Below are 14,210 nucleotides of genomic sequence, written 5' to 3'. Positions count from 1 at the left end.
TTTGGGAAACATACTTAGATAAGTTAAGTAAACTTTATTATCCCAGTTGGGGGCAATTTGTTTTACAGCCAGCAGAGAATAAAAGACAGCAGTACACACACACACACAACATAACATACAGATGTACTAATATTCATACAGGACAAATTACATCAAGGTATTAACGAGACTAATAGTAACAGGGACAAACAGGGAGCACTTAAGTCTCTTAGTCCTACACCTTGGTACCATGTACCTGTGACCAGATGGCAGCAGTCTGTATTCACAGGACAAGGGGTGACTCGGGTCAGTGAGGATAGCACTGGCCTTCCTCATGGCTCTGGCTCTGTATAGGAGTGATAACTCCTCAAAGTTTATCCCTGCAATTTTGCCACATATTCTCACAATGCCGTTTAGTCTGTGCTTAATTTTTTTTAAAGTGAGGTACCCAAACCAGCAGATAGAAGAGAAAGTTAAAATACACTCTGAGGAAGAGCTCAATACCACTCTCATGTCTGTCCATTAAATATAAGGCTACAACTAGCCTGCCTCTGTCCAAAGGTAATGCAATCTGCCTACCAGCACCTCTAAAGCTCACTAATTAACATGTTGTATTGCATTTGTTTAATCAAAAAACAACAATGTACCATTTTACGGTGGACTATGTAGGTTTATAGTTAACGATGAGACGTGAGTGTAATATTCATCTAACTCTACTCCAGAAAGAGAATAAGCATATTTCCCAAAATGTCGAACGATTCCTTTCAGTACTGAAGTTGTGAATCACCTGTTATAGCAGGCAGAAACGGGTCGGCCGTGACTGCAGTCTTTTTATCCGGAAAAGGTACGCTCAGCATCTGCGGGGTGATCCAATTCAAAGATCTGCAAAGTAAAGACATTGGTGTTACGTAGGGCTTTGGGTTAGAGGTTTTGATTAAATACATATAAGTGACTTGTATACAAGGGTTACCGTATCCTTCTCTGGAGAGCCAGATCCTTCTGTTCATCATCACAGCTGTCATGACAGAAAACCCATTTGTGCAACCGTGTCATTATTAATTTCTCTACATGCTCCATTATTTGAGTGACCTGAGCCTCAGGAAAACCTGGAAATCAAATCAAATATATGGATAAGAAACAACAACTCAAAAGTCATGAATGTTTTCACGTTTTCTAAATAAACAGCCCAGTGTTGAACTGATCCGTACTCACCGCTAAAATATTCCGCAAAAGACTGGTAGAAATCCTGCACAAGATCAGACAGCTTCTGTACCGGCAGATCCTGTAAAGGTGATGAGAAGCTATGATCAGAACAGCTCTGACATATCAAAGAGAAATTATAAGAAGAGTCATGTTAATCATATACAACAAACATTACATGGTACGCCTCCATTGTGTTGAGGAAAGCTGTACATCGAGACTGCAAGCGCTGGGAGGAAGGGCTCTTCAGTATCTTCAGGAAACCAGTGAAGTCCCCGGGCTCGAGGCTCTGGTAAGCTTTCAACACATTTGCATGGCTTTCAGAAGACTCTAAAAAGGGACAAAAGGTAGATGTTATTCCAGATAAACAAGGAAACATGATACTCAAAACGGCTCCATTTGTTGAAACACTGACTACCAAGTCAATGCATTTGGTAAAATAGTGAATCAATGGGGCACACAGAGGCAAAGGTGCAAAAATCACCACAGATACTTCGGTTCAGTCCCCGGTAGTTGGTTGTGAACCTGCAGGGATAATGGCACTACACTACAGAGCTGTTGAAATTAATCAAATAATTGATGCATCGAATCGTGGACATGGACGATGCTGCATCGATAATCGACCTGGCCATAATCGATTATTTCTGTTTACAATTTAATGTAGGCCTAACAACATTTCTGTTTTACATATTCTGTTATGTTTTGCACATTCAGGAAGTGCCATGTGCTCAGTGCTGTAGTTTTATGTATCCAATTTATTTAGTATCAGAGCACTGCAGAATGTTTTGTTTTTCAAGCTTGAAAAGCTATGAATATCCTATATGGCTTTAATAGAAAAATGTATTTGACGCATCGTGATATCGAGTCGAAGACATGATAATCGTAATCGAATCGAAAGATCAGTGAAGATTCACACCTCTACTACACTACCCATAAATATGCACCCTATCTGTACATTAGACAATGAGGAAAAACACCTGCTATTGTCCAGATTTTGTTGTCATTACATGACTGCACCTTGAAATCATGTGCTGAGGAGGTCTGACTTGATGGCAACGGAAAAAAACACAGACTCAAAGAACTCAAAGCAAACCGATCTACCTTGATGTTTAGGAGGTGATGGGGTGCCCCAGAAGAGTCTTCTCATTGTGTTAATTCGACGACCTTTCTCAGTGCTTTTCTTCACCTCAAATTTGGAGAAGGTGAGAGGAGTTCCATCATTGCTCGGCCTGCAAGGAATGACAGCGTTAGAGATCCGAATCTAAACCCAGTGTAAACAAAAAGCACTTAAGTTGCCTCAAGCTGATAGTTAGAAGACAGTTGTACTAAAAGAGAAAGTTATAATAACAAAGCATTTCTGACTGGAGTTCATCAATCATTACTAAATATATGCATCAGCAGTTATTTCATTGTTTATGTATGTAGTTACCCTTACATATCCAGTTGGTACTAATATTAACTTCACAAATTCAGTTTTATTTTCTCATTGATATATATAATAAAAAGGCATAACAATGTCCTCCAGTGTCTATTCAGGTAATCATCTATTCTATGGTGTAACTATGAGGTTACATGACTCCATCTACACACTAACACAACTGTGTTGATAACATACCAATGTCACCACAGCTGACAGAAATGTCAGGATCTAAATGCTCCTTTGAGTCTAAATGATTGCTATAAACAGCGCGTTTACCTTGTGTCTTCCCTCGAGGCTCCAGCTGTTCGTGCTTTCTCTCTCCAGCACTTGGAGCAGAAGCCTTGCCACGCAGGGTTTCCATAATACCCACAGGCGTTCTTGCACAGCAGCTCCTCCTGAGAAACTCTGATTCCTCTTTGCTTATCTGTCCACATTGTAGAGCTCTTCCATATGCTACTCCAACCTATTGGAGATAACATTAATATTTCAACCAATAATTTCCTTTCCTTTGGATAATTTTCTTTCCTTTAAAAGGCAACTCGATGCGTCCTGCATTGTGACTGCAGGGACCTAAATCTCATGTTCGCTATAGCCTGGTCGTGCTTAACTTGGCACATAACCTCAGGCATCTTTACTGCAGCCAGTCAAATAGGGAACACAATGCTGCGACACAGCACATTAAAACCCAGGAATACTTACTTCCCATGTTCAAAACGTTATGATTTAAATGTGCCATCAAGAAGATGGAAATTGTTATTTTGGTTAAACTGGTTTAATGTGAAGTAATGTCAGATTCTGCTTCAATAAGACAACTAGCTACTAGCTACTTCCATAAACAGCAGAAAACTAGATTCAGAAACACTTGACAACTTAAAATATAGTGTTGTGTATATTAATAAGTCTACTGTGTAAATTACCAACTACGACTGTTTTAACTGGTGAAGAAATGCTAATCATGTGCCAATCATTTTCAAGGTTTCATTGACAGTGAGTTTTTCCTTTCTTCCACTTTCCTTTAATGTCCTTCACTAGCTCTTTCATGTGACTGATAATTCTATTCAGAAACGTTTTCACAATGTCTAATACTAGCCTACATCAAAGCGACATGTAGCCTAAGAAGCTGAACTGAGTCTCCTGTTAAACCTCAGGGTAAATTCCCTATTAAAAGCTCAATAACAGTTTATGAGCTCGGCAGTGCTGACTATCAGTCAGCTGAGGGGATTGGAGATAAGAACCACCGGCTAATGTTAGCTAACGTCGAGTGGCTAAAGAGGACAACTATTTAACTATTTCAGTTAAATGTACAAACTAATTCAACGTTTCTATGAGTTAAAAAGCAAACATACATACTGATAAGGTCCCAATTATTGAAATGCCTTCTCACCTGTCAGCTGGTGAAATCATAACCAAAGCAGTAGCTCCTTATCGGAGTGTTTTTCCCCCCTTCCGGTTTCTTAACAGTCACAAACTCGTCATAACTTGTACAATGAGAACTATAATTCTTCAGACCTCACTCAATGAGATGTTGGTACAAAAGTATGAAACTGAGGTAGCAACAATTCACGAAACGCAGACTGAATCACTTGCTTTCAAACCTGTGCAACCGGAAAGCCTTGTGGAAAAAGAAACTGTGAAGCTGGAAGTAACGTCACTAATCGACACGACTTTTCAAAGCAAAAGTATCGCGGAAAGATGCACCCATTCCCCGCTTAAACACACCAGAATCACGTGCCCAACACAAACGAGGCATCGTCACGTCTCCCTCGACCAAATCCTGTCATCATAGCGAGTATCCTCACTTCTGCCGGTATATAAATATATTTTATTTTTATATGTCTTTCCCGGAAGTATTCATATGCTATGACGTCTGCCATTCTCTTAATACATCCATGATATATGCATAGACAGTATGTATGTATATATGGGAGCGCGAAGGATACACATATGCATCCTTTGCTGTCTATGGGAAATTCTGCTGTCTATGGGATCCTCGACATTGGAACAGTCCTTCGAATTCTGGCTTCGAAGGATCCTTCCTTGACATTGAGAAACGCCTAAGAAGGATATATGCTCATGGCCTTGATGCCTTTACTTGCTTGTCGCTGGTGGGGTTGATGGTTGTCATTTGCATTGCCCTCTAGTGCTCACAGTGCGTAACCACACCCTTGTCTGTTATGAAAATTTAATTTTTCAATGTTGGAATCGGAAGTATTACTATATGTTGTATCTAGCTTGGTGCTAGTGGAGTGCAGAGTTGTAGTTGCTCACTGTGACCATAAACACTATTATTGGCACGACATAAAGCTAATACAAATAATGTAAGCCTATGTAGCAAAGCTACCAAAATAAGCCTGCAGATGCTTTCGGCTGCCTCCGTTTTCAAAAAGTAGTCTGTCACGATGGCCCTCGCGTTGCGCGGTGTAGCTTTTCGGAGTTTCACGTGTTGACGGTATTTAGAATCATATATGTTGTTCACTGCCCTCCAGTGGTCATAGTGGGAAACTACAACATTTGTCAAATCTGCTTAACTGTTCTCAAGTGTTGACAGCCTCTGTTAACTTCACATTATTCAGTAGGAAAACAGATAGTGATTGATAGGAATATTCTATATGTTTTTTTAATATGCACTCTCTTATCAAACTGCTGTGGTTTTATTTAAAAAACAACAACAAATGTTTTGGGTGTGCATTTTGTTTACCTGGGTTTTAGTGTTGTGGGGTTGATTTAGTGTCCAGGTTTATCTACATGCATTGATGTAATCATGACATCGACTTGGGTGTGGATTGATGGCTTCTGGGCAGTGGGGGGGGCATTCAATATCTTTCAGCAATGTGGGATTTATCCCGAATATTATCATAATACATTAATGTAAGCACATCCGTCTGTCCGTATTTGAAAGATTGAAAGAATTTTTGAGAAGGCTTAATCCTATCCAAGCCTACATTACCCGCCGCCCCTAACATTTGTTTATATGACCACTGCCCTCCAGTGGTCATATAAGGAACTGCATTCGTTAAGTGTCGTCAATGCTGACATTACAGCATACTAGCTTTTCCGGTAAATATTTTCAAAATACCAATACCGTTTATTGTCCTAGTGTTCACAGTTTTAGACAACTCCACATTCTTGGTATTATGGATATTATTTAAGGCTTGGCTATTATAATAAGTAATGTTAGTGGCTACATGTTAATGTTATCTGTATAAAATATGTATACTTTGTTATTAGATAAATAAAGAATAAGCTAATGCCATAAGCATTAAACATCAAAACTAAGAAGAGGTGACACACTGTGAAAAGTGATGTTGAGCTAAAAACAGACTATACCCAACAGTGTATGGCTGGGAATTTGAGGTTTTAATGACCTGAGAAGGTGTTTACATTCAACAAGTACACACACATTATATAGAATTGAAATACATAATTAAATAAACTAAACCAAAATACAAAATGAATGAAAGATTCATATATAAAAAAGACCAACATTTCCTAAAAATTGTTCAAACAGAAAGCAAAGCAATTTTTCATGCCATTCCCGCTGCCTCTGGTAAATATTTTCATCGACTTTGTATTGTATGTAATCGCTGCCGCTAAAATTGGCCTTGCATTCTGTCTGAACAAACAGTTTGTTAGACTGGTATGGATTTGCTGGAACGCTGACTCCTAACTTCTGTAGTTCTCTACGACCCTGGTAGTTATCTAACTACTCCACATACAGTACTTAGTTCAGATAATATTGGACTTTAGTAAATTACCAAATCAATCTGAAATTAATCAAATTACAAACCAATTGCCACATATTGACAACCTGCAGTGTTCCGTTTGCTAGGTTGGTAATCTGTCTTGTGAAACTAAACCTAAACTTAAACAATGCATTATATTAATGGGATATTTAAATGTTTTGCAAGTAAATTTGTTTTTGCAAAGGCAGAGCCAAAAAATATTCTTAATCGTGCTTTAAATTTGAAAGGCTTTAACCGGAAAGTCAGTATTGAGTTTTTAAAGCGCGTCACTCGCACTCGTCTTCCACGCTCAGCGGTAACTAGGCAACGAGACGCTTCGCAGGAGCGAGCTACATTATAGAGATTGTGTTTTTTCATACAATAGACCAGTTAAAACTAAATAGAAAGGTTTGTTTCTTTCGACATTTGAATGAGGCCAATTGTACAAAAGCTGGTTATGTGTTTCTGTTGACTTAATTGCGAAATTTAAGTCAGTCTACTCTCTAACAGAGACGTTAGCAGAGACTCAGAACAAGGGGGAAAGCTCTATGAAGTTATTCAAAAGAGAAATTAATCGTCCGATAGTGTTTGGACATTATGTCAAATGCTGAAGCAAAGGATGAGACTTTAGAAGTTAGGAGAGAAGAAACAGAGGCTGACATAATCAAGATGACTGGGCAGTCTCAAGTCTACACTGCAACCAGGGACACACTTTTCCAAAAGAAGATAAATCATACTAGGACACATGCATTGGTAAGTATGTATTGTCGAATGTGTTCATGTGTACAAAATGAGTACTATTTGTATATTGATCCTCAAAACACATTTCCTTCAATAAAAGAGTCATCTCAGAACTTCCACTGGCTCATAAGAACACTGCAATACTTTGCTCTTCATTCAGTCACTAGAATGGGTATTTGGGATGAATCCTGCTCTTCCTGCCTTCAGTCTGCAAGAACACGATCAGCTGGTGGTCCTCTATGCCGGAGCTCATGTTGGGGTCATTTACAGTCACACCTCAAACTCTCAGCACATACTTCAGGTAAAAATATCCAGGTTTCGACATATTCTTGAGGAATATTTGTATGTAATGAAATGAAGCTGCGATGGCGTCCTTTAGATTAGGTCAGTGGTATGAGTGATGTAGCTATAGATATCTTTTGATATAAGTAACATGAAAGTTGCAGTGTTGATTCAAATATCCTACTGTTATTTACTCAATCTTCTCAGGGTCACTGCCGCCCCATCTCATGTATGAGTGTGAGTGAAGACAGACGCTGGATTGCAACAGCAGACCAGGGGCCGAAAAGCACAGTGATGACATGGGACTCCTACACTGGGTAGCTCTTCATTCTATATGTATTACGGCCTTTTTTTAATGTATTAACCTTTAATCTTGATGGTAACCACACGAATGATAAATATTCCAGCATTCCTGTGCAAACATTGTTTGATTGCCACCCTGAGGGGGGTGTCATTGCGATGGCGTTTTCAAGCGACACAAAACACCTGGTAACCCTCGGGGCGGAGGAAGTTCAAGTGAGTATGACAGCATTTAAAAAAAAAAAAAATCGAATCACATGTATGAACTGTGGTTTTACCTAGTATCACCTTCTGGTCTTCACTCATGATGAATAGGAAACAGGACTCACTCTAATTTTGAATTAGTGATACTTTTTCTCTCTCAAGTGAAGGTCAAGACTGTGACACCACCAAACACTGTATGACTTTTTGTCATTTTAAATGTAAGAGCTCCAAAAAGTGTCTCTTGATGACATAAGAGTGTAGGATATGTATCCATATATTTAGGATCTTTAAACCTGTCAAGCTTGTTTTGTCTTTTTTAGGATGATGGTTTAAAGCCCTTTTTTTTCTTTTAAATTAAAAGAATATAAAGTATAACCTTTTATCAAATGGTAAATATCTCAGAGCTGCGCTCTTTCTAGCTAAAACCTTACAACACCAGGTTCACAAACCACAAAACAGCTTCATTCTGGATATGACAATATAAAACATGTCCTTCTATATACAATCTATTAACCATTTCACGATCGATTCACAGTGTGTGTGCATTTGGGATTGGACAAATGATACAGATAAGCCTTTGTGGTTTACTGAACTCAATCCAGAACATGATTTCCAAGTAAGTCATTTTTGTCTTCTTTTAACATTTTAATGTCACCTAACTTTATAGATATGGCATTAAGCAGGTCAAACGGTTCAAATGTTGGATTGTTTTTCAGAATTACATCATATTTAATCCAAATGATAGCACTCAGCTGCTCAGCAGCAGTCAAAGCCAGGTGTTATTTTACAGCAGGGTAAGTCCCGCTGTTCCCTTTTTATTTAAATAGATACAACAGCTAGTATGTGTTTATTGCAATAATCATCTGATCTTTTTAAAGGCCCAGGGAAGTCTGCAATACTCTGCCCTGAAGATTAAGAAGGTAAAATGAATTATCAACATTTTGTGGTATCGAATTGTCAGAAATTTTCTGTTTTTTTATGGCAATGGGTTTTTGATAAATATATTATTACAATGTTTCAACATTGCCATTTCTGATGCGTCTGTTTTTATTCAGTCTCCTCCGGACTCTTTTCAAACTGTCAACATGGCTGACGGGCCATTGAGCAAGTCTGTGTTTCACTGGAGAAAGCCTGAGATCCTAACAGCAACAGCAGCAGGCAGTCTTGTGGTGTGGGATGTGATGGAAGACTTAGCTGCAAACCAAAGCCTCCCCAGAGATAGAATCAAGCTCATCAACCTTCAGAACGATCCGATCACTGCTCTCACCATAACTGACAGGTAGCCAGAGAGAGAGAGAAAAATATTCATATTGTTTTATAACAGTGTCATGTATTTATTTCTCTTTAATCTCTCTTTGTTTGTGTGTTGTTTGACATCACAGCTGTATCGTGACTGGTGACACTCTGGGCCACATCAAGTTTTATGATGAAAAATTCATGCTTCTCACTTGGTACAGTGAATTCAACCTGGATGCTATTGTTTCCATTTCCTTTTCCAAAGAGTGTACAGAGGGATACCTGGAGGACTGCACTCTGCAGGCAAAACCATTAATCATCAGGTAGAAGAAATGCAATCTATTATGTCTTCAGTCTAAACTGTTATGTGCATTTTAGCCAAGATAACCTCTCTTTTTCTGCAGGAACTTTGTTGTGTCCACAGTCAGATCCACAGTGGTACATGTGAATACACAGAATGGCATCCCTCAGATCCTGCTACATGATGATTGTGAGCCTATACATGCAGTGGCCTGCCACCCAAAACAGCCAGTTGTGGCCATGGGCAATCAAAGGGGTGTTTTAAAAATGTGGGACTATAACAACAAAGTGATGATCTGCAGCAGGGCTTTCGAGACAGAGAATCAGATTCAGTGTGTCACTTTTGACCCTCAAGGTGAGCCAACATGCTTGCTGACTGTCTTTGCAACAAACAAATGTTGCATATGACCAGTGTTACCCAGCTACTGTATAAATTTGTCATGACATTTTGCAATGTAAAGAGCTGCCTTGTTGTCTTTGAATAGGATTATATCTGGCAGTTGGCTTTGGCAGTGGAGCTGTTCACATACTGAATCCCAGTACTTTACAAAGTGATCCAGAGGAGTGTTTCCATTACACGAAAGACAGCATCCATCACATCACTTTCTCTACAGACTCAAAGTATCTTGCCACTGCGGTGAGCAGGTTCCTTTTTGATTATCAAGTGTAATATGTTTGAACTTAGTTATTGGCAACAGTGATTCTAGACTGGAGTTTGTGATATCATGTTGGCATTTTTTTTAAAGCTATCATTATGAAATAAAATAGGTTTGTGGCTATGATAATGTATTGCAAATCTATATTTCCATGGTTCCATTTCCAAGTGTGACATGTACATTTTATTTCCTTGTTCACTCTTAGGATGCTGGAAAAGCAGTGACGGTATTCCGCCCGCAGACTAATAAAGGCTCTCTGCCTCGTTGGGCGTATATGGGCAGGTACCACTCCCACTACAAGCCCATCAAAGACCTTCTTTTTGGGGTTCACCTGGACAGCACCCAACCCAGACTGCTCTCTCTGGGAATGGACCACCAACTGGTTAGTCCACTTTGTAAAAGTTGTAGGACTGTGGACTAGTTTGGTGTTTTGTGATACTGTTTTTTTATGCCACGAACCTCTCTGTGAATAATAGGTGGAGTATGATCTGGAAAACAGTGACGTGAATAAGCTTCTCATCCTAAGCTCAGAGCGCATTGAGCAATGTGCTGTGCCAGTGGGCATGACTTGGTATCCTCCTCTCACGGCAGAGCAGTTTCTTCTCGTCGCCTCAGACCAATACAAGATTAAGCTTTTCAACAGCACTACCAAGATGTGCAGGTCGGTGAGCTACTATAACAAGATCAGATTGTTTGTGAAATGTATTTCTCTGACTTTTGTCACCACGAATACTCAAAAACATTATCACGCGTTTTAAAAAAACAGAAAGACTGTCCTTGGCCCAACACATGGCTCTCCCATTAAGAAAACAGTGGTCCTTCCCATGTCAAGAGAACCTGAAAGGAACTCATATTACCTGGCATACATCACAGAGGACAAGGTCTGTGCTGGAATTTGTTTGTAGTATTTTATTAAGTGATTGGCTTTATTTTGTTTGTGGCATTTTACCAAATAACCTGCTTCATAAAAATAAAAATGGAAGCTCTGTCTAAAATAAGTAATTTATTTAGTCGCAATGCAGTCTGCATGGAGTGGTGCTTGGATGTGTAGAAAGTGTGTTCAGTAATTTTTTACCCTAAGAAGTATGCGTTTTCACTTTTATTGTCTTTTATTAACATAAACACACAGCCACAAGCACTTGGGTTTTTTTCTGATTACATGATCATCTTGCAGTTGTCAGTTCCTCCAGCCCTGCAGTACAAATTGTGCAAAGTTTTTTCTTTTGATTTCTTTTCTTTTAAAAGTGTTTACTCTGTTGCTTTTTGCTACAGTGTTCAGTTGAGAGTAAAGTTGGCAAATTGGATATAAGAATAGTGGTAGATCTATTGAGACACAGTGATTCACATTATTGATATAACAACTAAGAGTTTTATTTCCAGGTGGGTCTCCAGATTTTACCTCTGGATGGGAACCCCTACAAGTCCAACGCTCTGATCTGCCATCCGACGGGGGTGTCCACTTTTGCTTGCTCGTACGATGGCCTATTTGTTTTCACTGCAGGAGGGTCTGACTGCACTGTCCTGTCGTGGGAGATAAGCCTAAAGTAAGGTTAAATAGTACCAACCTGAGAACCAGAGGAAATGCATTAGTGTGTGTCCATGTTTTCTGGAGTTAATCTTCTCTCTTGTTGTGAGTGCAGTGCATTGGAGGCAGCAGCTGCCTTGGGAGGCAAGGACCTTGTGCCCTTTTACGCTCTTTTAGAGGGAGGCAGAGATGGAAAGTTCTACAGGGTCAGTTAAAAGTTTTCCTTGTTTCTTACGACTGCTGAACAGCCACAGATTATTCCATTAATTTAAAAGAAGCATGTGTCCTATTACCTAGTAAGTTACATGGTGTCTAAATGTTATTATGCATTGTGTTAGTTTGTATGTTGATTTACTTAGCTTTAAGAATTTTGTTTCTTGGTTTAAGTCATTTTTCAGGAATATTTGTCCTGTGGTTTTACTTATGTGAAAAGTATTTCAGGGTGGTGGTGTAACATAATTTGTCTAAACTGTGAGTTTTATTGAGCCTTTGTGTTGGTAAAGTACCCTTATGTGGTATAACTGGATCTTATTGCATAAGTTTATTTATTTCCCTTTTACATCTGTTTGTTTGATGGTGAAGATGAAAGGTTCAGCTTTGAAACATTACATTGTTATTGTTATTTTGCCTACCAGTACAGCAGCATTTCCTTAATTGTCACAGAAATTTGAAACACTATAAAGAATTGGAAGAGGTGGGTAGGTGACTGGCAAAATCTAACACTATTTACAAATTATGTCTACTTGCTATTGTAAAGCATTGCTCAGATTCACACATATATCTGGATTATACAAGGGTACATGATTGCGATATTAGCTTTTACTTGCATTTCTCCTTCAGTTATGAGTTTTAGACATTTCTGATACCATTTTAACCACAAATTCTCAGTTTTGGAGTTTTTCTGTTTTTAGGAGATGGAGGACTTTTTCTATTACTGCCAAGTCCGTCATCAAGGCACTGACTCAATGGAGAAACGACAATTGTCTACCAAAATCCCCCTGTCAGAGGTTCCCTCTCTAATGAGAGCTTTGGCCTATTTCCCCACTGAGCAAGAGGTAGAATGTGTGTAAATCAAGCAACATTTTTCAACAGAAAATATCATGACAGTAAAAACATTACACAAATTGTTTCATTATATTTTACCAGATAGAAGATATGCATAATGAGGTCAAGTTCAGCAAGTATGCAGAAACAGGAAAATATGTGACCGACATCGACCTGGAGGAGTTTATCAAGCTGTATGTCAACCACCGGCCAGCATTCGGCATCTCTAGCAATGAACTTGTTCAAGCTTTTCACATCCTTGGTGACTGTGATAATACAGGACAGCCTTTTCTGCAGAGACATGAACTGCTAGAACTTCTACAGGCTCGAGGTTCGCTACAGGCTATTCACTCGGAAAATCATTTTATCTGTCAGTAATACTACTGTCAAATTACTGAGAACAATCTTGATCTATGTTCCTGTTTCTAAATGCAATGCTCATGTTATTGTCAACATGACGCAAAGTCCAACATGTGCATCATTTTGACATTATCTTTGACAGGAGAACATATGACAGAGGAAGAGGTGGCAGAGTGTTTCACTACACTGTTAGGCCTCAATGAAGAGGACGAAGACGAAGCAGGAGGAAGAGGAGGGGAATGCTCTGAGCATGACGTTGATAAATCTGACAGTATGTAAAAGAAAACTCACTCACAAACCATAACCTAACAATTCACATAACAGCTGAAAAACGTGTGTGTGTGTGTGTGTGTGTGTGTGTGTGTGTGTGTGTGCGTGTGTGTGTGTGTGTGTACAGGTGGCGATTCAGAATATTCACTCAAGTGTGCGATCCCAGATGAGATATCTATAAAGACATTTACAGGTCACATCCTGGGCTTCCCATCCTCAGCAGAGCAGAGTGGCAGGTCTTCCCCTCCATAGTGATGAAAGCAAGGAACTGTCTGTTAGTCTAAGAGAAGTTGTGTTGATGACGAGCCCTTAAGGTATCTTTCCATAACATAATTATGGAAATATGGAATTTCCTAACGGAAATGCTGGAATTTGCTTTAATTAAAAAATATGATGAATAAATATCAATATTAAGTTAGATCATTATGTCCAGCTTTGTCACATACCGCATATAAAATGTATTTTGTAAGAAGATCAAATTGAACAGTATTTTCCATTTGAGGAAATGTCATTAAGGTACATTTTGGTGTTAATGCTTTGTTGTTTTATGAGTATTTTGTTGTATCTATTGCTTAAGTAAAGGATTGCAATATTTCTCCCACCATAATACCATTTCATTACTTCATGAAAAAAAAGATAAAGCACATCAATTGCATCTATTCATTTTTTTTTCCTCCTCAATTTTATTAGAAGAGTAATTGAAACGTTTTGACAGGGAACGCTGAAAGACAACTTTCAAATATCGGAGACTCCATTCATTTTTGTTTCTATTCAGAAGCCAAATAAATATATTTATTTAACACGGGTAGCAAATAACACTTATACATTTATCGTTACTGTAGTCATTTGAAGCCTAAATAATTTCGACACATTTCCAGTACAATTGTTTAATTTAACGCTCTAAAAACGGGCAGGACTGTGTACGACCTGTCGCTTCAGGTTTACTTTGAGTTCTTCGGTGGGTAGGGCTC

General features: G+C 38.8%; 2 protein-coding genes across 2 annotated transcripts in view; one reads left to right on the top strand and one right to left on the bottom strand.

Moving 5' to 3' along the window:
- The window catches only part of LOC144518270 (rab5 GDP/GTP exchange factor-like), a 5,854-nt gene extending 1,612 nt beyond the window's left edge, over window positions 1-4,242 (bottom strand). Inside the window, exons 1-7 of the mRNA XM_078250811.1 lie at window positions 3,984-4,242; window positions 2,876-3,062; window positions 2,281-2,408; window positions 1,358-1,509; window positions 1,192-1,261; window positions 950-1,085; window positions 767-861 (exon numbers count right to left, since the gene is read on the bottom strand). Coding sequence (XP_078106937.1) covers window positions 767-861; window positions 950-1,085; window positions 1,192-1,261; window positions 1,358-1,509; window positions 2,281-2,408; window positions 2,876-3,033 — 739 coding nt within the window. The 5' untranslated portion in view covers window positions 3,034-3,062; window positions 3,984-4,242. The remainder of the gene's footprint in view (window positions 1-766; window positions 862-949; window positions 1,086-1,191; window positions 1,262-1,357; window positions 1,510-2,280; window positions 2,409-2,875; window positions 3,063-3,983) is intronic.
- An 88-nt stretch (window positions 4,243-4,330) lies between these two features.
- On the top strand, window positions 4,331-13,840 carry cfap251 (cilia and flagella associated protein 251). The gene is made up of 20 exons (XM_078250810.1): window positions 4,331-7,074; window positions 7,223-7,363; window positions 7,552-7,661; window positions 7,752-7,860; window positions 8,384-8,464; window positions 8,565-8,642; window positions 8,727-8,768; window positions 8,904-9,127; window positions 9,231-9,407; window positions 9,489-9,739; window positions 9,870-10,021; window positions 10,246-10,422; window positions 10,517-10,701; window positions 10,807-10,921; window positions 11,421-11,584; window positions 11,681-11,771; window positions 12,477-12,620; window positions 12,712-12,940; window positions 13,112-13,240; window positions 13,367-13,840. Exons 1-20 carry the CDS (start codon window positions 6,919-6,921, stop codon window positions 13,489-13,491), a joined length of 2,880 nt encoding a protein of 959 aa, XP_078106936.1. The 5' UTR covers window positions 4,331-6,918; the 3' UTR covers window positions 13,492-13,840.
- Window positions 13,841-14,210: the final 370 nt, after the last annotated feature.

This window comes from Sander vitreus, chromosome 5 (genome assembly GCF_031162955.1).
Source record: "Sander vitreus isolate 19-12246 chromosome 5, sanVit1, whole genome shotgun sequence".
Classification (NCBI taxonomy): Eukaryota; Metazoa; Chordata; class Actinopteri; order Perciformes; family Percidae; genus Sander; species Sander vitreus.
This window is presented reverse-complemented; position numbering and strand designations above follow the sequence as displayed.